Here is a 25693-nt window from a genome sequence, read left to right as displayed (position 1 = left end):
TCACAGAAACTAGAAGTGAATCTTACATTGCACGCCGTCACCTGAAATCAGTTTCTTCTCTAAGACCTACGAAGGGAAGAATTATTCCACTTGCACACAAGGCTCATCGATATATTGATGTGTGTGTGTCCTGACAGACAGCCAGAGGCTTGTGCATTTTGTCTGCTCACATCTGAGTTTTACTGAAAGCCATTTCTGTTGCATACCTTTTGTGTGGAGCAGCCAGGTGTTCTGATCAGTCCAATACCTCCTTACCTTTCAAACATAACTAACATTTTGAATCTAAGAAATTTGAAGAGTGACTGTTTAAGTAAGAAAGAGTAAGTTTTCTTGTCTAGAAGCCATAGAATCATAGAATAGTTAGGGTTGGAAAGGACCTTAAGATCATCTAGTTCCAACCCCCAAACATGTATTTCATCTGTCCTTTTGCTTGTGAGAACAACTTAAAACTAGGTATCCATCCATGTTGTGCTTTCCTGGGTTGCTTTTTAAGGCAGTAAGAATAAAAGTTGAATTCCTGTTGCTCAGTGTCGGCTTAGCCTCCAAAACTGTTTGGAAAAGCTTTTACTGAGAAAACAGAAACTCAGAAATTTCAACTGCCATTGCTACTCATCCATGTAAAATTAGGCAGCATGGCTTTACTGACAGAGCAAAGGGAGAGGCTAGGGTATAGAAGTATAGAATGGAGATTCAGTTTCCAAGCAGAATAGGGCCATGCCTGGGAAAAGCTGCAGAGAGATGCTCATCGAGGAGCCACACAGACTTGACAATACACTGGGTAGTGCTGGGACCCAGAGCAGGGGCCTCTTGTACTCTGCTCACTGGCCATGCAAGGGCACAAGTTAAGGTCATTCTCTTTTGCTTATGAAGACAAATGTTAACTGCTTCCCTGAATAGAGCTTCACAGTTTCACATCACCCCAGATCACAGCTGATGGTAAATGACAAGGTATGAGAGGGGAGGGAAGTGTTTTATTGCTGGGTGATAAAAGTGAAATCTGCCTGGCACTCACTCTTCTAGGGCCACAGGCACAGTGCTTTCAAGTCCCCAGGAACAGCTTCAGAGACAGGGGAGAGACAAAATGAGAAGAACCTGAAAGTAGTGCTTATGACTTAAAAATCTTAGGTGAAAATACATGGTAGACAGACCATGTTTTTAATTCTGAATTCACTCTGTAACCACTTCGAGAGGGAAAACCTGTGCTTTCCAGTCTGTGTGGATCTCTTCCCCCCTTGCCTTCATAGAATCATGGAATGGTTTGGGTCTGAAGGGACCTTAAAGGTCATCTAGTTCCACCCCCCTGCCATGGTCAGGGACTAGGCCTTCATCCTTTACTCTCCTTTAGTTTTTGAAGGGTATTTGTAGGCTCACTGGACTATACTCTTCTGCAAGCACATGCTTCCAGAGTCTGGTTTTTACTGTGTTCTTGTTCTACTCTCAGCCATTTCCGAACTGGGAGCTGTTTGAAATTCCTGCTACTTGGCTGTGGGACTTTGGGCACTTTTATTTTCTTTATGGCTTACTCTCCATTATAACCCTAAAAGAGCAATTGAACTTGTGGCCAGGAGTGCAGTTGCGAAAAGAGCTGGCATCACGCTTGACAGCTTTGATGCAGTTGATGCTTTGAGTTAATCACTGGTGAACAGCTCTGCTTAGCTCCAGGACAGTTAACAGTGATGTCATGGAGCACATGGCCAAGCAGAGGTTTTGGATACCATAAATTTTTGTGCTCCTATGACTTAATTTAGACATTCCTTGTAGCACTTTAAAATGAAGAATTCTCTAGTGCACCATTATGGAAACAGTTTCTCTTGGCCTTTGCCCAGTATTAAGTGATCACTTTCAAGACCATCTTCTGTATCTGTTGCCTAGAAAAAGGAGTTTAGCTGTAAGAGATTAGTTGTATACACTGTTAACAAAACTAAATATTTATACTTTCTACTTTATGGTGTCTGCTCTGTTCCTTAAATAAAGTGCCATCCTGCTCTCCCCAAAACCCAAACCAGAGCACTAACCCAAACAAACCCATTCAGCTGTATTACTGTTCCTAGTTTACTCCAGTTCCATGCTATTGAAGACATTTCTTCTTTTTGTGATTGCTTAATGACTGTCTCAAACCACAGCTGAGTGCTAAAACTAATGATATTTTCTAACGTGCTCTGCGCCTCTGAGAGTGTGATTAAAGTATAATGTCTAATGCCCATCAAATAACCTCAAGTTAGCATTGCTATCTTTATTCTAAACTCAAACATAGCAGAACATGGCTTAGACAGACCATCAGGTCTCTAACTGTGAATCCTAAATGCAGGTGGGGTTGTAAGAATAAAAGGGTTTGTCCACATCTTGTCTACAGGCAACAGCCTCCCACAGCTGTGTTAAAGATCAGTCAGGTTTTCTGCTTCGGTTTTGCCATTATTTCCTACAGATTGCTGGCAAAATTGAAACATTTCTTAAAATAACAATTCTGCTCCTGGAATTTCAGTCATTTTGTATTTAACCTCCTTTTTTTGGCTTCTCCATGATCAGAATTTAAATATTCCATAACGACACAACTGGAAAGAACATAAGGTGTGCGTATCTGCTGGGGAAACGTGATAGACAGAGCTGTCTTTCTCCTCTGCGTTCTGTCAGCCAAGGCACCACACTGGCAGATGTTTTGTGCACTAGTGATAATTGGAGTGAGGGAAGATAAGAGCTTTACTCATCAGTTCTTCATGTATGACAGGCTTTCTCTTTCATTGCGTTGGGCACCTGCAACATCTCCCCCCATGCCCTGAGTCACCTCACTGCCACATCTTGTCAACGGGCGGCAGGACCCCTCAAGAGCTGTTCTACTGTCCTTGGTTAGAGAACCACTGCTGTTCCCTGTACATGTGTCAGCATAGCCCATATATAAGCATTAAGCTACACTGGACAAGAATCAGTTGCATGCTACTGTTTGAAGGATCCAAAGAGCAAGCAATTATGATTTGTACTAAATTTATCTATTTTCTTGGAGACAGACTTGCCAAAAGGAACCCTTCAAAGTGTTGTTAACCCAAGCACAACAACTTGGGGTTTCTATGAGAGCTAATTAATTTTAAGTTGAGCCAAAGAGAACAGAAATGAGTCGACTTGACAGCAAAAGCAGGATTAGAGATGTAACTTCTAACGAAGCAGCTCTGTTTACTTTGTTCTCATTTAGGGAGCCTTCCTTCAATTATATTTGGGGTTGTGGCATCTTGCTTTAAAAGACGCAGGCTGTGCCAAGAGCAAACAATTTCCAAGCACAGCGCAGTGTCACAGGCACCTTTGCCTCTTTCCCACAACAGCAAATTAAACAGACACTTTGACCTCTCCACAGACTTTTAAGTCACAAAATAATCAGACCAGCACAGGAGGAGGATGCTCTCTGCTAAGCAGCCCAGGGAGAGACCTGTTTTGATGCGAGGACTGTCAGGGCTAGGATGTGCTTATGTTTCCACTTCACAGCCCTAATGGACACAACACATTGGAAGTTACCCACACTGTATTATCATCTTTGGTGTCCAGCAACTAGAAAAAGCATAACATGTGGCTGTAAGTAGCACTGTGTTGTGTGAAGGTCAGGTCATCTGGTTCTTTGGGCGGATCTGTGACTCGGCAAAGCTGTGGGAGCTTTGCTGTGGGTTGAGGGCAGTATGTAACCTTCCATTTGTAACAGGGTCGCTGGCTAAACCAGGCTTTCTGCTGTGCCTGCGGTGCCTGTAATTGAAGATGTCCTGTGTAAAAGGTTCATGCAGAACAGAAGCTGTGGAATCAGGTCCAGCAGATGGACATCATCCTGACAGGATCTAGATGTGTGCCGTGAGGATCAGCTTTTACCAGAGTCTGAGGCTGATGCACTGCTCAGGACAGAGATACTTGTGGGGTTTATGATAAAGTAATCATAATCATTATATTATACTTACCACAAATAAAAAGTATTGTTAAACAAGGTATTGTTCTGTGTATAATTAAAGTTCCAGTTTACACATGAAGATTTGGCTTAAAATTCAGGCTTTGGTTTAAAAGGAAGAAGGGATTTCTCTGATTTTTCAGTTTTAAAAGGGCTGCTGGGTAGTTTTTTCCAGAACTATTGTGCTTTCCTCAGTAATTACATAGATGCTAATTTTTTGCCACTTCTTTTGGATTATTTTCTCTCTCAAAACCTACCTTCTTGCAAAGCAGAACTTAAAGACACGACACTTTCCTGGTTAAATCTTTTCTATAAAGCCTAAATGTAGAGAAAACAAACTCATCGATACAAACAATACAATAGATACAAACTCAGGAGCGTCTCTTTTTCTTGTTCTGCTTTGTAAACTATTTCTGTTGTCTCTCATCTACAACTGGAATGTCCTTTCTAGGCAGCCTTCAGGTCTTAGAGAAGCAGGGAGCCTCTTGGTAAAAATAACACCACATCTGGCTGTGAAGCAAACACAGGGTGCAAAGCGGGGTCACAGTGTTCCTACATGCACCCTCCTTTGATTCTGCTAGTGAGACAACCTTGCAGAGCTGGGGGGAGATGGGAAGAACTTGTGTTTTCAGATAAAATTGAGCTCACAGGACCTGGAAGTTGGAAAGAAACTGGTCAGGGAATGTGGTCCCTTCTGCATTTAGCACACTTCAGCCTGATTTAGCATCTACTTTTAGACAGTATTCACCTGGAGAGCTTGAGAATGCCAAATAATGGGATGATACCTCCTGAGTGTAACTCTTCACATCTTTATTCAATAATAGAATATTTGGTTCAATGATAGAGTTTTATTTTAGTCAATGTACCAACTATTATTTCCATTTACTCTGTTATATATAATCACCTCATTAGCACCGCCTGCATGATGATGATACAACTGCTTCTCCCCATGTTTAGCTTTTCCTTCTCATTTCCCCCGAATAAATAAGATTAATATCTGATGGGATGATTTCCAACTAGCATCTGTCACCTAACACATTAGACTCACTTTTCTGCAGGCTTTTTCGTTTCTGCTTTCCCTTCTCATAGTCTGAAGGATTTGGATTTTAAAAAGCATTCTGTTTTAACTCAGGAGGGTTACTGAGTTCTGTGTGCCTGGCTTCATACACCGCACTAAGCTCTCCTGAGTTCCTGGCCATGAACTTTGACAAGAGGAGCTGCTGAATGCTCGAGACTTTAAACAGTTCAACTTCACTTATAGGTACTAAGCCCTTGAAATTCTTTCAAAGTTCAGTAGATTCCAAATGGGATTGGAAACTGCTTCAGAAATATTTTCAGAGTTGACATTCTTGTTGACCAGTACTTTGAAAGGAACTAAATCTTTACTAAAACTTGAACTCCAAGACTCAGCTCACTCTTTAACTACTAGAGATCAAGACAGGAAAGCTTCCTTGAAGGCTGGAATCATTTTATCCACATCTGTTCTAGAGCTCTTTTACCTTTGTACAGCATCTGGTACTAGCCAAGGGGAGAGGTCAAGTCTTAGCCTTGGGTCTGATTCAGCCTGGCAATTATTATGTTCCCAAAGCCCTGAATGATCTGTGGAATCTGGCCTACAATGACCAAATGTTACTTCTAGTGTTCCTGTATATTTCCATGTTATAGTTAAGGCAGAAATTATGTTGTCCCACTTACCCTGTAAATACATATATGAGAGTCTGAGCACAGACAAAGGGTTTCCCCATGACTTTCCATATATTTGATTAGAAACCCTACATGAATTTTGTGTGTATCATGTCTTCATTCTTCTCTAGAGCTGACACATTACTGTCGTCATTCCTTGTTTATGTGGCGCCAGCATGAGAGTGTTTGGCTCTTCATTAGTTGTCCATATGTAAACCAGTAACTTGTAATTACTTCTGAGAGTGCCTTTAGGAAAGAAGGAAATGACACTTACGTATTCATATGCCCTGTTTGAAAAAGGAGTCGGAGGCATCGTGCTAGTGCCCTGTTGGAACAGATGTATCTGGTATGCAGAACGTACATGCCACATGTGGGCTAGCTATGAAACAAAATTAAACTTGTATCCAAAGTCTCCCTGCATTTCCAAAGTCCTAAACAGCAGATTGTTAGGCGGGGAAGTAGGTTGCACGTTGTGTTGAGCGACTGGGCTTTGTCCTTAGCCCATCTGGCAACATGAATCAACGTCAGCTGGATGCAAATAGAACTGTGCAAAGGTGACCTTGGTAACAGGATTGGTCCACTGAGCAGAGACTACAGGAGGGTTACCTGCAATCACAGGATTATTAAAGGAAAAATCCCAAAGTAAGGCTTCCTGAGTCTAGGAAGTGTTACCAGTTTGCAGGCTGTTGTCTGTCAGTGGTAGCTACATTTCATTTCAAATCAGGGGGTAATTTAATCAGTACATGTAAACTTGCATTTCGGTGAATGAGAAGTCACTGAAATTCACAGTAGGTATAAACGAGGCAGAAACCCCCAAATAAAGCAAAAATAGTTCATTATGGTGTATTGTTGCTAAAAAGAGATTCCAGATATTATTCAAGGATGTGTTTTTGAGGAAACTTAGCTTTTGAAGAACCTGGTTTTTAGAGGTCTGGAGCTTGACCCAGCAAATAGAAAATACTTGTAGCTCAGTTGAAGTGACACTGTCAAGACAGATTTGGACGAGTGTTTTAAATCTGTGAGCCTGAAATGAGTAGAAGATTCCAAAAGGGAAAGAGAGCGTAATAAAATGTCCCTGTGTTGTTTCCAACTCGAAACACAACATTTTTCATGTGTTAAAGGCTTTGCTGGACCACATAGTTAACTTTGCATTCTGCTGCCTTACTTTAGGTGTCAATGTTTGAAATCTTTGGCTTAAGCATCTCTCAGAGAGACAAGTCTGCATGACAGAATTAGAATCCAGTTCTGATGGTTCCCAGTTCTGCTTTGAAACCACTAATCCCACAAAGGAGTTTTGTGGTCTACTCAAGATTTCCTGGTTGACTGTATTCACAATGAAGTCAGAGTTTCCCTTGTATGGAAAACAAAAAAGGAGGAAAGGCAGATTTATGGATTTCCAGGTTCTGTGCTATCTACAGAATGGATTTAACATATGCCAAACCTTCAGCAGAGAAGTTTACTCTTACATTGTCCTGAACAGAAGCAGCATTTTTCTTCTTAAACAAAGGGAACACTGTGAAGTGTGGAAACCCTCAGGTTTCCTCAGCCTGCCTTCCCCACATTATGACTCATGGGCTTAAAATCACCACCACAAAATGAGAATACAATGCTGTTGTCTGCACACAAACACGCTAATTTAAAGTGTGTGTTCACAGACTGTGAGCTAATGGTCCTCAAACTTTGGAGCTATTTGATTTCTCCAGTTATGGCTAGGCTCTCTTGGAGTTTCCAGATGCTAATAAATACTATAATAATGATTATAATAATGCAAATAGTAATTTATTATTATTATTTCTGCAAGTGTTTTATGGAAACACAGGAACTGTTCTTGCACAGTCCATGTATCAAACCACACTTTTTTCTGTTTCTCTAGTACTAAAGCAAGGAAACTGCTGCTTAAAAGCTGGGTGAAGCTTTTGGAGGATAGTCAGGCTGTGAGCAGGACTTACCCCTGTGTTTATATCTGCCCACAATAAAGAGTGTCTCAGGCCAACATCAGAAGAGGGTGTAAGAAGCTGTTACTTTCAGTTGACACACCTGCATGCGCTGGAGGATGAGAATTTGTCTCGCTGAAAGTCAACTGGCATTACAATGCATGTTCTCAGTATCTAAAGTTATTATCTCAGTATCTAGGTTTATTACTATTATTGTTCATTGAAGATCACTTTTTCAGTATAAGGGAAAAGTCTGGTTTAGTGCTGAAACTGTTTAGCAACATACTCATCAAATTACAGTGGCTCAGGGAAAGTGTCCACAATGGATATGTGAAAAGTAAAACATCTAATTTGCTTTAAGCTGATTTTCTTTTTTATTTTCATAAGTATTATAAATTGACCTACAAGTTCAGGCTGCCTTGGGTATATCCAGCTTTGTGATCAGTGTACAGCAGCAGTTATTTTTAGATGTGGAATATCCCTGCATCCACAAAGAGTGTGGTTTTTCACTTGGTACAAATGCGCTAGGGAAAGAAGTCATTTTAGTGCTTTTCAGTGGTTCACAATCATCTTTTTTTAATTTATTGGACTTAAAACTTTTTCCAGTTCTTGAGAACTATGCAGTTGAATGAGTCTGTTTCTAATCGATCACCAAGTCAGACACAGCAACGCAACCTCCAGATTCCTAGTCGTGAGTCTGGTTTCATTTCAAAGATGTAATTTGAAAGACTTACACTAACTTCATTCAGGATTTCACTGGACCCACTGTCCTGGGTTCAGCAGTAGCAGTCATTTTTCTCTTTCTTAGTACCTGGTGCAGTGCTGTGTTTTTGACTCTCAGCCTGAGAACAACGCTGATAACACCGATGTTTTTACTTGGTGCTCAGTAATGTTTAGTCTGACCAGGGACTTTCTGAATCTCATGCTCTGCCAGGGAGGAGGGGAATCTGGTAGAGAGCAGAGACAGGACACCTGACCCAAACTAGCCAAGGAGGTATTCCATACCACAGCACGTCATGCCCAGGATGTAAAACTCGGGGCAGTTACCTGAAGGGCGAGATCACTGCTTGGTCGGGCTGGGTATCGGTCGGCGGTTGTATTCTCTTCCCTTGTGATTTCCCTTATCATTATTATTATTGGTGGCAGCAGTAGTGATTTGTGTTATACCTTAGTTACTGGACTCTTCTTATCTCAGCCCAGGGAGTTACATTCTTTTGATTCTCCTCCCCATCCCTCTGGGAGTGGGGGGAGAAAGGGGGGTGGGAGTGAGCGAGCGTGGTTCTGAGTTACCAGCTGGGCTTAAACCACAACACCCATGATGAAAGCATGGTCCCTCCTGAAGCTATGAAGTCCTGCTCTGATTCTTACAGATCTCAGCTGAATGGCAGATGTCTGAATCACTGCAGCAGACATTTCCTGCGGTATTACAGGATTCTAGCACTAATTCATGAAGTTGGATCTCTGCAGAGGCTGTTGTTACAGATTCATATTCAGAGCAGAACTTAAAACTCATCAAAGCCAATAGTTTTAGGTGCATACTTCCACAGAAGCACTTCTTTATAGCACTGTTAACAGAAACCAAAGGGAACAATAATTCCCTGATAATGTTAGAGGCGTTTGGAGCAAATGAAATTGTTTCCAAACCAGGCAAAAATGAGCAGATGTTCAGGATGTCAGACAACATCTGTAACACCTGGAGACAGAAGATGGGGAACATTTCTGATCCCACTTGTGTGGGTGTATTCTCAACCGGTCCCCAGAATCTATGAATTCTGTGGGTTTAGATAATGCTATTTACAAACCAATTGAGCTTAACTTTTTCTTTTAATTGAGAAAGTTAACTAGAAACTGTCCTTGAAAATGAGGTTTCTCCCCTGACATTCTGTAAATAAATAAGTTATGTCAGAAAACAAGATGAGGATAAACGAAGGACTGTTCAAAGCTGTCAAAGAACAGGAACTGTTGAGTCCTCTAAGCAACAAAGCACATTTCATCATTGACATATCAACACATGCATTCATATTTATATTCATATTATCATTATTAATTTGATTGCATTCTTTTAATAAGAAATGCAGATAAAATAAGTGCTGTTACAGTTCCTAATTACTTGTGCGTTTCATCAGTGGTTTGTGCTGTTGGGCAGCCTCAAAACTGACCTCAGCTGAGGCAGCTCCTCAGAGCTCTGGGAACACTGACAGCCTTTCTCCTGGCAGAGCTCAGATATTACCCACTGTGTATTTATAAGAGTATCAGCACTTTTTTGGATTGCTGGGCACGTTCAGCTATGCTGAAGGGTACCAAAACGTTGCTGTTTGGTCAGACTTCACAGGCAATGTATAGGCTCTCATTCTTTGATCACTTCATCTGTGTGCTGAGTCAGCTGTATCCAACACAGGCCCCAGCTTTCTGCCCAACCCTTCCCACATTTGGCTGAGTGACATAAGTAACCCCCAACTCTCTTCTTTATTTGCGGTCCTCTCTGTTAATTCCAATTGGCAGCAGATTACGTTATTGCACTTCATTAATTTGAGCTACAGCAGCAAGCAGATACAGAATTTGCCCAGCCATGCCTGCGTGGATGGCATAATCTCTAGGAGAGAAAAGAAGAATTGCTAGTGATACTGTGTGCTTCAAGCTACACCAATTTAAGTTATCCATAAATTTGAACTGAAGCTAGAGCCTGAGTAAACTTGAAATACAAGAGTGCTTTAGCCTCTCTATATTTTTGCACATAGAGTAGGACTCCATCTCCTTGAGTGTTCATGAATTTGCAGTAGTTCAGTATAGGAACAGAGACCCTAAAATGGTCAGTTCTGCACAGGCCTCTCACACAAAGACAGTCCCTGCCCCAGCTGCTTCCTGAACAGACGAACTGTATAAATATTCGAGCAAGCATTAAATCCTTGTATTATGAAAGACAACTTGAAGTACTTCTTTCTTATTAAAACTAGTGAATATACATTCCACATGATTATTACATTAATTATACAGCTGTTATATTTTTGCATGTGATTAATATCTCCAAGCACTGTTAAAAGAAAAATAATCCAAGAAATGAAGAAGACACAGACTTGGGTAGCTGTTTAAGTAAGTATTTTGGGGGTGTCAAAGAAAATGCTAGTAACAAAGTTGGAGACTTTTCAAATCCACTTTCTTCTGAAGTTACAGATTTTGAGGCCTGGCTTTATAAAGCATTGAGATTCTTTTTGTTTGCCCTTAAAGTTTTGCAAGACTCAATGCAACATTCTAAAACACAGTGGTTGCCTTGCATCAGTCATCCCAGTCTATTTAGCCCGATGACTAAAGAGTTCTTCCACTTATTTCTGGTTTGGGAGTTTTACCTGCACATTTGGGACAGTTTGGGTCTGGATTTTCTTACACTGGTTTCTGGCTGTTACTGTGCTAGGTAAGCATCACTGTGGCTTTGAGAATTAAGAATCCTCCCGACTGATACTTGTTTCATAATGTTTACTGGTTGGAATTTAAACCTTACAATTATCCCCATATACGATGCTCAGGCAACTGCTTATCTGGGCATGTAAATAAAAGCTGTAGAGGAGGCTTTAAAGGAGATCCATCTGTCTCCCCAGGGTTGTGCTGGACTTGGTGCAAATAAAGATGCATTTGCTGGCACCTGAGTTGCCAAAGCTCTGAAAACAGGCTTGTTCTGCAGTCTGCAGGCCTGCTTCCTCAAGGGTTTTTACCTTTGTACGTCACCTTTGACATCATATCCTCAGTTCAGTTTCTTGCTGGAAATGCAGTTCAGGCTGCTGTGATTGATTTGATTGCTCTGAGATGTGCCTAAGCAGGTTTTAGCCTTTTGCAGTGGGAATGAGGCAAAGATTTTATAGAAGAAAACAAAGTTGATTCACTAATAAGCAGAAGTAGCGCATACTCTTCCTGTAAGTGTGTCTTCTTTCAGTTTATGATGTCAAAAGAGATAGGGATTGTGCTGTCCTTCTCCTTAATCTCTGGAAGCCCGGTATGATGATGGAGCCCAGTGGGTACTGCTTTCCTGGTAACTTCAGTCCAGTTAGAGGCTCAGATCCCACAAACACGAATTCTCAGAAGCAATGGACTGAAAGCATTGGGTGGAATCTTCCTTAATTCAGGGCCACTCCAGTATCTATTTTATTTAGTCGTTCCCATGCTTGTGTGCTTTCCTGACTTCACTGTGTTCCAGAATGGAAGAATTGCCCTGTATCTACCCAGCACAGTCAGTTGAAAATATTTTTGTATAGACCTGACAAGAACTATGGGTGGGTAAGGGCAAACCCAGATGCCACCTGCTGATATCCCCTTGGCACACAACTTGAGTATTATTCTCTTCAAGGCCGGAAAGTGCTGGAATTGAGACAGAGAGGCTGGGTGGTCCTCAAATTCAGTGTGCCAAGAAAGTGTTCCAGCCTTCTGTGCTTTTGGTTCCTCAGGCTGGAGGAACCCACAGCGAAGCCACTCTGCACTTGGTAATGTTGAGAAGGCAAATCTCAGTGTCTCCTGCTTTTCCCTCATCACCTGACCTCGTGTTGGTCGTTTTGTCATTGCTTACAGTAGCTGTTTCTATGAACCTCACAATTAGGTGGTAAGTCTAGACATAGTCCACTGTCTGAGTCAATAACACATGGGCTCATAGCTAATTTTTCAGGGTTATATGCTGTTCGGAACAGGAAATCCATGATTTTAATTAGCATTAAATAGGAAATAGTCTGCTGTGAATTGATCTTAAGCAGGTACTGCTGTAGTAAATTAGCTCAAAATAAGCAGGATTTTCCATTGAGCAAATTGATATTAAGGCATCTTGAGTTTATTAGCAGTAGCTGCATTATCGTCTGAGGCTAACTTTGGCTTCAGAAAAGAATGAAGCTGAAAAATCTGTTCTTAGACACAAATGAGCTTATCGTAGAGTATGGAGCCCTGGGGCTGAAGGGGCTTCCCCCATGTAGTCATTTGAAGAACTAATTGGCTTATGGACTGCATCGTACAAAATAAATGCAACTAATAGCAATTTGTAATAAAAGCACATTTTTGTTTGTTTATTTCACAGTCATTTAGTGTTTAATGACATTTTGGGAAATGACATTCTCTTGATGTGCTGTTTGTGTAAAAGATGCTTTTATCCGATACTTGATTAGGAAAAGGATTTGGATTTTCAAACATTCTTAGGAAATAAATCTTCTCATACTGCAGGGAAAGCTGTGCCATCTGCTATATTGAACAGAGAAGGACCTAAAATTGCCGAAGTTATTATGCTAGCTCTGTAGGACAAGGCTATGCTATTGCTTTCAAATTCTAATAGTATTAACATTTGAACTAATAACAGAGATTTCACACAATTTTGCAGATGGGAGAGTTGAGACCTTTAGCAATGAACTGACTTACAGAAAGTTGCAAAGGAAGTCAGTCTTGTCAGATAAGATGACTAACGTGTTTTATTTGTATGAGGCATTGAATCAATGAGACATCCATTTGCCTGATGCTTATCTTAATTCCACTGGCATTTGCTGGTAATAATTTCAGAGATGTTACTGGTATCACTTTGAACATGAACTGCTGTGATTTAGAATGACATTTTGGGATAGGAGAAGGATTTTCTTTAATTTGCCATCATCTTGCAAATTTGAGTATCAGTTATGGAAAAGCAATTTCTGGCTCACCATCAAGATCAGAGGATTGGGTCCTTTACATCCCCTGAAGATAATTTACCTACAAAATCCATGTGTTAACACTTTACACTTTAAAACAACCAAATAATGCAGTACACTTGCTAAATTGTAGCAACAATTTTGTTTCACTGAAAAGCTTTTGGGCTTCACTTTGACCTGTTTATAAGGACAGACGGAAGACTGAGCCATTGCTGAATACTGCTTCAGGCTGTGTTCTCACAGAGATAACTGGGTTAGCTGATGCTTAACTTGCATTAGACAAGTAGTTCCAGACTGGGGTACTATATACCTTATTGTAATACTGTGCATTGTGTGGACAGAAAGCTGGTTTTAAGATGGAGCTAAGCTGCTTTCTCTAATTTTATGGTTCACCTCAGAGAACAGAGGTCCTTCTCAGTCCTTGTACGTTCTTACATGTGTACGTATATATACATTTTTGTAACTTGGATTTTACAGGATGAGTGAGAATTCAGCACTGCTTAACATGAAATATTGAGGTACTTAATCTGTACCAAAAGAATATTTCCATGTGTGACCTAGACAGACTTTATGAGAGGAAAAGTGTCCTCAGCAATGTAGGTTCTTGCATAAAGTCTTTGACAGCTTTAGACTCTCCTGTGATACAACAGGTTTAGTGAACACTTGCTTGTTTTCTGTATAGGAGCCTTGGTACTCAGACAAGAATCCAGCTATGCAGTAACAGAACCATTGCAGGAAGGCTAAACAGGCTTCATGATCATGTAAGAAAGAAGTTAGTAGTTCCTCTGTTCTTGCCTAGGATGAGAAATAGGAGTGCATAGGAAGGCTATTCTTGCTGCAGTTGGATTGTGTATGTGTAAAGGTGGAATTGCATAGCAATGGGTTTCATTCACGTTGGTGTTAAGCACTGATGTTCTCTGGTGTGCAGCACAATTAATCTGAATTGGTTTTACAGTTTTGCTGAGTGAGATCAAAGCCAGGACCATTCTCTTCCTCCTGCATTTCTTCCTCCATCTGTCCACTTCACAGTCTGAGCTCAATCAACAGGGAAGCCTACATGTGCATTGTCTTTGTGACAGGGATGTGGAGGATCTTTTCTGATCCAAGGAAGGTGTTAATATAACAACATTTCACGCCTTTCAAAGTATTTCAAAACAGGGTGCTACCTTAAATGTTTACTGTACTGTTTCTGTGTTGCCATGAGCTAGATTTTGTCCTGAGTGTCTGTGCAACCTTGCTGTAGATGACACGCATGGGAAAGCATGGCCTCTATCCTTTCTTTTCCTTTTTGTGCTTGGTTTTACAATTCTGTTTGTAGATACCTCTTTAAAGAACACTCTTATATGAGACTCATCCGGCACGTTATTTTGAAGGTGAGCTCTACAACACACAAAACAGCTGGAAACATTCCCAAAAGGAGCTATGGCTTAGTGATTTAGGCCAGAGCATCTTCCATAAAGGCCAAGAATCTTCTCCTTGTTCTATTGATTAAATAATGGACAGTATATGTTGTTTTCTAGATGGCTTGGGGTTTTGCCTCAGTTTAGTGGCCAGAGAGCACTGCTTGCTTTTAGCTGGCCAAAACTTCAGCAGAAATATGTCCTCTCAGTTTCCACCAGTGAAGAGGAATCCTTTAACTAGCTGAAGCCTTGGTAAGAGCAGTATAGAACAGAAAGAGGAGAAGGAGGTAGGCACGAGTGTTTCATGTCTACAAATCTTAAGTCACTTAGGTTGCACCATTGCTTAACACTTTTCCAGTTCTCCTTAAACTGCTCTTTCAAATCTTTTCTTCTTTCTTTAACATGGTCATTTTGTGCTATGTGTGCCAAAGGCAGAGCCAACAGCAACACATGTAAGTTGCTAAATAACTGGGAGAGATGTGAATTATTAAAAGAACTAAATGATGTGCTGTAGGCAGCTCTTGTGGATAAGCAGTATTCCCTTTTTCTTTCCCCCAGTACAATACACTTTCCTTCATTGTATTTTTAAGGGTTCCTAAAGGATAATTGTAAAGAATAGTTATATTAAGAACATTTGATTAGAAGTGTGAGGTCAACACAATTTACTGTAGTGAATGACAAGATTCTGTGCCCCATATCTATGCACTAGCAAGAATATAAATCTGGACTGTTTGCAGCAGTCGTTCTTCATAGTAACATCACAATAAATGAGAACACAACAGAGTTTTTCATGACAGCTTAGAAACCAGACACAGAAAGTGAAGCCTTGTTTGCCCTTTGCACAAGTGAGGGCACATTCAGGATCCTCAGATAAACCAGAATGTATTCAACTTCAATATTTTAAAAGCTTAGACTTGCACTGGATTGATTTCTGGGCTGTCCAGAAAACCGCTGGGAAACCAGCACGAGGTAGACAGTGACTTTGAACAGCAGATAGTGTTTTAACACTTCCCCCTGTCATTAGTGTTCTTCTGCAGTCTAGTTCCCATGTGTGTCTTCTCTAACATGTTGTCTCAGCACTAATAAAAGCAATCAGTATTTGGCTGCTTAGTTATGATTTGGGAAATTATACATGTTTTCTGTGTTGTGTTATCTATGCATTAGAGATTTCACAAAGAGCTTAATGCAGTGTTTGTACATACAACAAGATACTTCTCACATTAAATCAAGAAGTTGCTTGAAGCTGATTTTGAAGACCAGGTAATTGTGACAGGATAGAAAAGAGCTTGAAATTTGGTGTTTGTTTTAATCCCTGTGTTTCTCTCTCTCATGCTGCAAGACAGTGCCTGGAGCTCCCAAACTAGTGAGCACCCCTGTGGTAAATATGTGTGCTTAACATGTAATATATGTCTGCTACACTTGTGTCATTTGGATCAGAGTATCCTAATGATGCAAGTGCACAGACTATATTGTTAAAAGCTTTATAAACAATACAGGGTTTGAGTGGTGTTGCCCTACTTACAGCTGAGTAGTTGTATCTCCTAACCTTATTATTTCCTATCACTGTGGAATTCATGCTATCCAGATATCTCTGTTACTTTCAGTGGACTGTGTTTTGATAAATAACCAAAGGGAAAATCCTCACTTGGATTAAGTAGATTGTTTATTTTTTTGTTACCATTTTTGGGTGCTGCTTTCTCTTTTAATGTTTACTTGTTTTGAGCCTGATGTTCATCCTCCAGGTAGGTAAAATCTGCCTACTGGCAAATGGGTGCCTACTCTGCACACCCAAATCCTGGCGTGTGAGCACAAGCCAACACATACCTGCAGTCACCTGCATGCAAAGTAGACACACATTTGCACAAACCCAGATGTGTCTTTAACTGGCTGGCTAAAACCAGTGCCAAAAGTAAGGAAAAGTAATAACGTTGCATAAACTAAGGAATTTAGCAAGAGGATGCTTTGTAGTATTTTGCAAGACTGGTTTTAAGGGAATTTCTAATCAAATCTTAACTTGCCTTCAGTAGTTACATGGCTCATTGAAGCAACTAGGCCAACATGCACAGTAACAAACTGTTTGTGTGCTGCAAACATACATGTAATTTTGTTAAAATCTCCGGTTTTAAGGAAGACGCTTTACCTGATTTGTCTGTCAGTGGGAGCACAAAACCAGTGGAGTCTATAGATCAAAGGGATGTAAAAATGAAGTGCATCAGAAGTCATAAGGCACTATGCAAAACAAAGTAGCTTTCTTAACTCACTTTACATTTCACCTTCTTGCTGCTACATTTTTTCTGCTACAAACTGTCACCTTCTGCTTCCTCAGCTAATATTTTAGCTTTATTTTGCATGTCAAAATGGTGCAAGCTACCACAATCACTGGCACCCATTTCCTGACCATCGTACACCCAATGTGTATCTTACAACACCATGTGTGTCAGTGTTAATGCAGTAGCTTTACAGCCCACTGCTACCAAAGTGAGAAAGAGTTCAAGGAGAAAATGAAGGAAAAGGTTTCATTCATTTGTTGTAACACGATGTAAGAAGGTGGCACGAGTTCCCTTACACAGGATTTCAGTCAAATCCAGCCACGCTGTTAGCTAATTGTACTTTTTCCCTGCCATTGTGACTCAATTAGAAGGCAGTTATGAATCTGCATGAAAGTAAAATGAGGACACAGTGCTCAAACATATTGTTCTGCCTCTTCAACGACTACCAAGGAAGTGACTCAATCATTATATTCACTTTAAGAGTATGCTTTGAGAGGAAATGTTTTGTAACAAATTGTAAAAGTACTACTTCAGTTCTGAAGCTATTTTAATCTTTAAATATTAAATGAGAAACTTTATTTTGTGCTATTGTCTGTTTCTATTTCTTTTTAAAGGTTTCAGTTTTCAATTTCATTTGTAACAAACCTGACAACTAAGATAAAAACCAATTGACCTCAGTGAACTTGCATGCAATTATTCCATGACTCTCACCTAGTATCACCATATTACTTTGAATGCCATTACAGCTCTGGCTCCTGGACAGTGTAAATACAAATGTCTTGAATCCGTGGTAGAGTATAAAGTATATGATGTGGGAAATGTCAAGATTTTAGTGGCACCAACTGGACCATGAAAGAGCTGTGATTTGACTTGTACATACAGAACCAAGTTCAGCTGTAAACTCATGCAGTCAATACGTGAAGCAGTAAAGCACATACTTCACATGCATAAATTATGCATGTGAAGCAGTAAATCACTTAATACTGAAATAACACTTATTTAAGAGTAACCACAATAACTTAGCACAACAGAGAATGAAACATGCTGCAGCCACTTGAAAATGGCATGGCAACGTTATTTAAAGGCTTCACTTGGCATGAACCAAAAAGTCACCCATTTAATTTCAACTCCCAGCTATAATTTCACTGCCATCTTCTAGTAACTGCACAAACTAAAACAATTGGGCCCTTTTGGTTGCTGCTGGATTACCTTCAGGACTTCTCCAATCCAGATCTTAGACCTCGTCAAGAGAGTTTAACTTGAGGGTGCTCTGAGCGGTTCATGACAAAGCACAGCTACCCCAGGAATCAGCCCCGAGAAGCACATAGCTGCCTGTAGCACACCAGGGTCTGCTTGGTAGATGGGACAGTGTGACCATCCTGCTGCTCTTTTGAACCATCAAATGGAAGTTTCAGCTCCAGAGATAAGCACCAAGTGAGGATGAAGGCGAGTGAACAGTAGTGACATCTCCAAGAGCAGCGTGTCCCACGCCTTGTCCTGCTCAGGCACTCATGCAACACTGACTCAAAGGGAATAGGCTGAATGGTGAAGGAGCAGCACCACTCCTGTAAGCACCTGGTGATGTCCTTGAAGGTTTTCCATCCAGACTGCACTGAGTTCATGGGACTAGGCATGACTGCAGTCTAAGACCTTCCTGCTGCAACGGCCAGAGGTATTTCTTCAAGCATGTACTTCAGGTGGCATGGCTGATGCTCATTTTTGCCTTCAGAGACATGCTGCTTTCCCCCTCTCAGAAAAAACTGACACTTCTTGTGATGTGTGTAAGCTGCAACTTCAACTAAACTGGATCTCCCACGTACCACAGCTCAAATACTGTCCTCTTTAAGTATGGAGTGAGAGGTTGTGATAAATAGCCTGGTTTCTCTGCCTAACGTGTACCAAGTCAAATATTAATGAGCCAGCACACAGAAGCATGAAGTAATCTTTTGTTTTTCATTGAGTGCATAGATTAAAGAGATGTTATTTTACTGTAATGCACAGAATTATGTCATTTCAGCTTAGAGTAACTGTTAATCACATCAAATTGAAATGATCCTTGGTTTTGTTTTAAAGAGCATAGAAGAACAAGAAGTAGAGGAAAAACAGAAGTAGAAATGGAATATGAGACTATAGTGAAAGTGAGTGAAACGTTCCCCTTTTTATCTAGTAATGCTAATGTTGTTTTCATTTTACATGTCAAAACTAAGTCAGGAGCATCCACAATTTACTGCCTGGTGGTTCTTCTGAAATCTTGGAGCAATTCTAGCCCTGATTATTATCTGCTAGCTGCATAACATATGCTGCCACTGACCATTACATCCCTTTTATAACCGTAAAAGCAATTTGTGGCTTCTTCAAACCATACCCCACCCCATTGTCTCCCTGCCTGTTTTATTTATTGCTGCTTTTGCCCCACCTCAGTGCAGCGGTCAGGGGCTGTGTGTAACAGCATGATTATACAAAGCTTTCTTTCCACAGCCCTTGGGGTCATCAGAATATCCTCTGTTCTCTGCTCACAGTAGCTGCAGTACTCCCAGATCAGACAACCAGGCACTATGAAATGTCTCTCTGAAGAGGTAAAGAAGATTGATGCAGGGGGAGGATACAGGGGTAGGAGTTGAGAGCATCTCAATGTAGAGGTATGAGAGGCGGAAAGGTGGGGAAGGTAGGAATTCCAGGTACCTCTGAAGATTAAGATGAGCAAGCAGATAAAATAAGGATTTGTCATTTGGAACACCAGAGTATGGGATAAAGAAAGGCTTAACCAGGGCACCAGAATGGGAGGAAAAACTGGGGGACAAAGAGAAAGAATTTATGAATGTGAACCCAGTAAAACAGGGTTAGTGAAGCCTAAAGGGAAAGATTTAAAGGTAAGAGAGTGAAGTTTATAGGGAGGAAGAAGGGAATAAACAAGAACTGGGGAAAGGCAGGCAAAGCCTGGAAGAAAAATGAAAGCAGACTGAAATAAAAGAGGGGGTTTTGTTGCTTTATGGAAGGGCTGATGATTAGAACATGCTGATAGAATGAAGTATTATTTCAGAGGTTATCTCTGCTATCAGGAGACGTGATTATGTATAAGCAAACATCCTGGAACCTCCTGTAAATATAGTCATGCCAGGAGGTCTTGAGCTTTCACTGTCAAGGAGGTAGCAATAAGCCACACACCTTTCTCACTGAATCAGTGAATCCTGCTTGCTTTGTGTTTTAATTTACTATTTCACCTTCTGCTTTCTTCCGGAATGCTTTGATATGCTTTGCTTGTCTCTGAGGAGAGAACCGCCATGGCTTCTCAGTGAGGATGGTATCTGGTAACAAATCCTGCCTTTCTGCAGTTACCTGGATGCAGAGGATTTTCATTAACTGCCAGGCAGGCAGAGTTTGCTTTTCAGTGTCCTCGGGTTCAACTCACACACATGTGCAGGAGTAGAAGGAGCCTTCCCAAGAGAGCTGCAGTTCCTCCTTGCTACAGAATGTCTTTCTGTGGCTTTTCACCACTCCACACAAGGTGTTAGTAGCTGTTCTGTAATACACAGGCCTTCCTAAAACTGATTTGAATATGTCCCTACTTATTGCAGTGGGGGTTGGACTAGATGGCCTTTGAAGGTCCCTTCCAACCCAAACTATTCTATGATTCTAATGACAGCCAAGGCTCAGTTCTGGGGACTACTCCCCTTCCAGTCAGCAGCAATGCACCTTCAGCAGTGGTGAAGGCACATGCTGGCTGTGAGTGTGGTTCGTTCTGCTTCCTGGCCAGCATCACCATGGTTGGTTCCTTGGGCTTTCCCCAGGGTTGTTTTATCAGCCTGTATCAGGTTTTCTGTTTGGTTGTTCAATACTTCTTGTGTACTTCTATGGACGTACTGGCAAGAAAGAAGGAACCAACTCTGTATGTTTACCTGTGCCTTGCACAACACAGATTGACTTCTATACTGAAAGGCTAAGTAAGTTTGATCTATGAAGTGTGACTATAACTTGATTTGTCAGGCTTTTTCACTGTGAATCACCTGTCTTCCGCCCACATGGACACCAACATATTCTTCATGTATCTATACATATCATTGCATGCTTATGGTTTATTTAAATGTTTTTATTGTTCCAAACTAAGTGATCATTTACTCAAACACTTGTTAAAATAACACAGTTCTTAATATTATTTAGTTCTCTCATTGTGGTAAGGTTAGAGATTAAAACTGCTAGGGGAGGCCTTGATTTTATAAATGCTGTTTTCCTCTTGAACACAGGCAAGGCAACTAAAAGTGTACATTTCCTGAGCAAAGTAGGTGTGACAAAAGAAAGGATAAATATGTTGGCACCTTGACAGGATTCAAAAGAGTGACTTGCTGAAGATGGCAAAATTGAACTGGCAATTGCTTGCTAGGGAACTGGGATTTCTTTGTTGTTTAAGTGCCACAAGAATATTGATTTCTCTTCCTGAGAGATGTTCTGTCTTCCTTCCCTGAAAAGCAGGATTAGAGCTGAGCTGCCTTGAAACAACTCAGGGAACATCTGAAAGATCAGAAGTACTTGTTCTAACGCTGCTCTCATCATACATCACTTACATTTCAAACAGTATGCAGCCAATGTCATATCACCTGCCTGGGGCAAATTAAAGACTTCTTGGGAGAATGGTGCAGACCTGGGCAAATCCAATTGCTCCTGCACTGATAGAAGGAAATCAGACTTCAGAGAAGAGCCTCCCATGGCAGGTATCATGTAACCACTTACGACACCACTGGAGTTAGTCTTTCCCTTGCTTTCTCCTGCTCTCAGGACTTTGCCCTAATAGGCTGTGTAAAGTGAATGGTATTAGAAGAAGCTATGGGTGGTGGCCATTCAGTGTGCCCTCCCTGGGAAACAAAATGGATTAGCACTGAGTATGCAGGGATCTCGAAAGTGGGGTGAAGGAATCCACTGCCCTGAGGTTTACCTCACTCCAAAACAAATAGGAGAATGATGAGAGACAACTTCTTTTTCTTCCCTTTCTGCCCTAAGCTCTCACTGCTGCATCCACAGGACAAGACACTTTGAGTGCTCTGAAGTACCTAGATATGAGGAGAGCAGGCTGTGTAAAAAGAGTATCTCAACTCACCCTCCTGTGTAAGAAACCCTGGCTTTAGGCTGAACAAAGCTAATGACCTTAGAGAACATTTCTGTGCAGGAGAGGCATATAATCCTTCTAAGCCATGATAAGAGCTGTGCAAAAAGCTACCTAAATCTTCATTCAGAAACTGCCTGAATCCACTGGTGACTGATTATTAGTCATCATCTGAATCTTCCATTTAGTTAACTGTTCTGTTTGTCAACAGCAGAAAGCTGACATAAAATTCTTGAGACAAAAAAAGAGAATGTAGACTTACAAGCCTGCTCTGAACATGCAGCTAGTTTTATTCCATGCAGAATGGCTTTCCCACTAGGACATTTTGGCTGGGTAGGGGTGGCTCATAAGAGCTCTAAAAAGTAGGACCTAAAAGCTGCTGCTGCACTTTCCTTATCCTTGAAGCAGTGTCTCAAAGGAACACATAAGTGCATGGTGGAGTTGTTCAGTGAGGCTTCAGCCATATACAGGTGCTGTGTGAATCAAGCTGGCGTTTTACTTAAGCCTGGAATGTTGTAACTCTTGATAGCTGTTCTCCACAACCAGAATTCTGCACAGTGCGATGTCAGCCTCCTTGTTTAATTACTGAGTGGCCTGTGGGAATGATACTGCATGTGGTAGCTCACATTCTGACAGCTTTATTTTCACAAAGTAGGTGTTAATGCCTGAATAAAACATACAACTGGAGCTCTCAGGGCAAATTAATTCACAACCTGCTGATGCTAAAGGTTAGTATGTCTAGAAACTATGAGTGTATGCATTAGCTTATCTGTGGTCTTGAGATTATTTATATTAGTATATTTAGAAGTGTCTGTCTGGATCAGTTTTATTGTGGGGTGTTATATAGGTCAGTGAGATCTCAGGGTAGAATTTCCACACTTAAAATGCTCCCACCTGCTGAAAATTCTGCAGGTTCAGTTTTCAAAGCAGAGATTCGTGGTAGGATTGATGGCCTTGGTGGCAATTAAATCCTTCCCTGTTCTTTTAGTAATAGACCTTCTACCACATAGCTTGGGTGCTGCTCAAGTTAAGGTGTGATAGATTATATGAGCCTGTAATGCTAAGTAGCATGGAAATTGTAGAAGCTCCTTGGAACGATAAGTCACTGTCAGCCTTTTCCTCAGGGTATTGTTGTAATTCCGAGCAGGAGCTCATGCTCTGCATGGCACATAATGGAACAAATTCTGCAGTAGTTTCTCCCCAGTTCCATGTCAGTGTTAGCAACTCCTCTTGGCCCAGAGTACCCTTCATCCCCATTTGTATTCAGACACCACTGCAGGTCCCACTTGAAAATGCCAATTGGTTGGAAATTAATCCCATTTTTAAGTTATTACTCAGCTATTTTATTTTTTAAGTGATTTTTTAAGACTGGGGTTTATTTCTTGTAATATCAGCTGCACTTTAATGGTTGTGACTCCCTTGCAAGCAGATTTAGTTGAGGGATATAAACCATGTTTGAGGATTTTACATCCTCTCTGTTGGCTGCTGCAGTATAGTGTGAAAAAGCAATAAGCCTGCCCACAGGTCCAGGCCTTTTATATGCAGTAGGGGTGTCTTTTCCCATCCAATCACCAGTAAAGCAGAGAGTACATATTGTAAATAGGAGCGTTGCCTGCTACAAAGCTCCAGTGCTCTGCTCTATCTAAAAGTTTTCTGTTCAAGTAACTTCACCAACCCATCTTGCTGGTGTGAGCATCTGTTGTAGGTGCCTACCGTGACAACATCCATTGTCATATCCAATTCTGTCATTGCCCAGAGGCTTTCAGCAGGCCTCTCTCCTGCAATATGCTGGAGATCAGAAAAAAAATGAAGATCTTTGATAAATATCTCACCAGAGACCTTCTTTGTACCTGTCTTCCCTGAACAAACTCTCTTTTGTATGAATATTACAGGAACATGAGTTTTTATACAAAATCTCTGTTTATGCCATTGAAGTCATTATTTTGATCTCCTTAAAAACCAGGTGCCTTCCCCTTTCCCCCTTTTTGTGTTTGCATCCATGAGGGCACAGGCCTGTCACAAGAGGATTACTCAGGATTCAGCCTCGCTTCCCTCTTACAACCATTCATTAATACTAGGAAGAGCACTTTTTAAATAAATATGCGTATAATAATGTGTTTTTTTATAAGAGCAGGATGCTGACATTAGGAAATCTCATAGGCTAGGCTGAATGTTCAAGGGGATATCTTTGTGCACAGAAGCATAAACTGCAAGTGTCTGAGGATAAAACGAGCTGCATCACACAGAAAGCTGACTGCCTTTTCTTATTTAAAAGTATGAGTAAGCACAGGATACAGGATACAGGACACAAAGGTGGAACAGCTCTGTAACTGCTGGTGTAGCACGCAGAGAACACTGACAGAGCTACTTTAAAGCAGCATCACTCTCAGGTATGATTACCCCCGTCAGGCACCCATTTCAACACACAATATTTCAGTTGCTTTCTTTCCTATTTCCTGTGGCAGAAGGGCAGCATTCCCGAGATCTGTTTGAATCAGCTGAATGTTATCTTTGACTTCTTATTCGTGCTGCAGGCATAGAGAGTTTGGGGAAAAAACCCTATGAACTAATGGCTGCACTGAGGACAGTGGCTGCAGCAGCAGCTCTGACTGATGTGACAGCATGTGCCACGCACCTCTGACAAGGTGCCACCATCAACCAGCTCCAATGGTACAAATGCCAAATCGTAGTTGCAGTGTCTCAGTGACACAAGAGATGATCAGACAAGAGAAATTCAGTTGTCCTAAGGTCTGTTCTGCCCAGTGAGACTCAAAAGAGTGGGTTAAAGACTTCTTTGAGAGCCTTGAGCTATAACAGAAGGGAGAAACTAAAAATGGGCTCTTCTGATGTATAGACCAGATGTTCCTCTGCAACCAGCCTCCTCTAACTTCCAAAACAGTAACTAAACTATTTCAATTTCCCATCCACATTTACATTGTATTTGTAAATGATGCTGTTGCAGAGTCTCTTGATCTGTTCTTCAGGTTAGCTATGTTGCTCTCCTTCCCTTTGCATTAATCACTGGAGTTTTGTTCATGCTGTTTGATCAGAAAATGAAGGCACTGAAAGTGGAGATGAAACATGTGGGTAATGGTTTGTGGCTTTGGTAGTCTGTGTTAACGTGTGACAAGACAGAATAGTAAACTGAGAAAGAGTTCTCCTGTGAATTCAGTGCCCCCATTATCTCTCCTCCTTTATCCGAAGGGCTGAGGAAACCTTTCTTGTTAGCCAAGGCAGCTTGGTGCTTCAGCTTAATTTTCATTGCATAATTTTAAATACAGATCCTGCCTACAGTGCTGCAATTAATGGATAGCCTAAAGACTTATTATTTCAAACTAATTGATGTGTAAGAGAGTTTAAATAACATGAGTGGTAAGAAATTCTTAGGAATAACTTCTGTAACTAACTCAGAATAATCCTTTTACTGTTATATAGAGTAGAAGGTGACTTACCACCATGAAATGTAATGCCTGTTTGTATTCCTATAGTCCTAAATACATTTCCATAAGATGGAGAACAGATGACATTTTATAGTCACAATAAGCTTACTAGTCATATAATCTTATTAATAATTATATTCACTTCTGATACGTGTCTGCCATCAGTTGGAATAGTCCCAAAATTCAAGATACATTTCTGTTATCCTCAACAAGCATGTGCTTTAAACAGAGCTTTAAACCAAGCAACCAATGTTTGTAAGTATTCTTCTGCTTCCTCAAATAACTTGATCACTTATGAAAGGCCTTTATT

General features: G+C 40.9%; 1 protein-coding gene across 4 annotated transcripts in view; it reads left to right on the top strand.

Moving 5' to 3' along the window:
• Positions 1 to 25693, top strand: part of PLCB1 (phospholipase C beta 1) — a 401428-nt gene that overhangs the window by 359531 nt on the left and 16204 nt on the right. Inside the window, exon 32 of one of the 4 annotated variants that reach the window (XM_061461566.1) lies at positions 18922 to 18986. The exons of 2 other annotated variants lie outside the window; for them this stretch is intronic. In XM_061461566.1, coding sequence (XP_061317550.1) covers positions 18922 to 18960 — 39 coding nt within the window. In that variant the 3' untranslated portion in view covers positions 18961 to 18986. Of the gene's footprint in view, positions 1 to 3343; positions 3999 to 18921; positions 18987 to 25693 lie in introns of those variants that run through there. One more of the 4 variants, XM_061461565.1, reaches the window with a different exon arrangement.

The sequence above is a fragment of the Pezoporus flaviventris genome, unplaced genomic scaffold (genome assembly GCF_033815535.1).
Source record: "Pezoporus flaviventris isolate CSIRO_AGI_PZ_B2104156 unplaced genomic scaffold, CSIRO_AGI_Pfla_v1 ptg000031l, whole genome shotgun sequence".
Classification (NCBI taxonomy): domain Eukaryota; kingdom Metazoa; phylum Chordata; class Aves; order Psittaciformes; family Psittacidae; genus Pezoporus; species Pezoporus flaviventris.
Note: the sequence above shows the minus strand (reverse complement) of the source record. Positions and strands in the feature narration are given on the sequence as shown.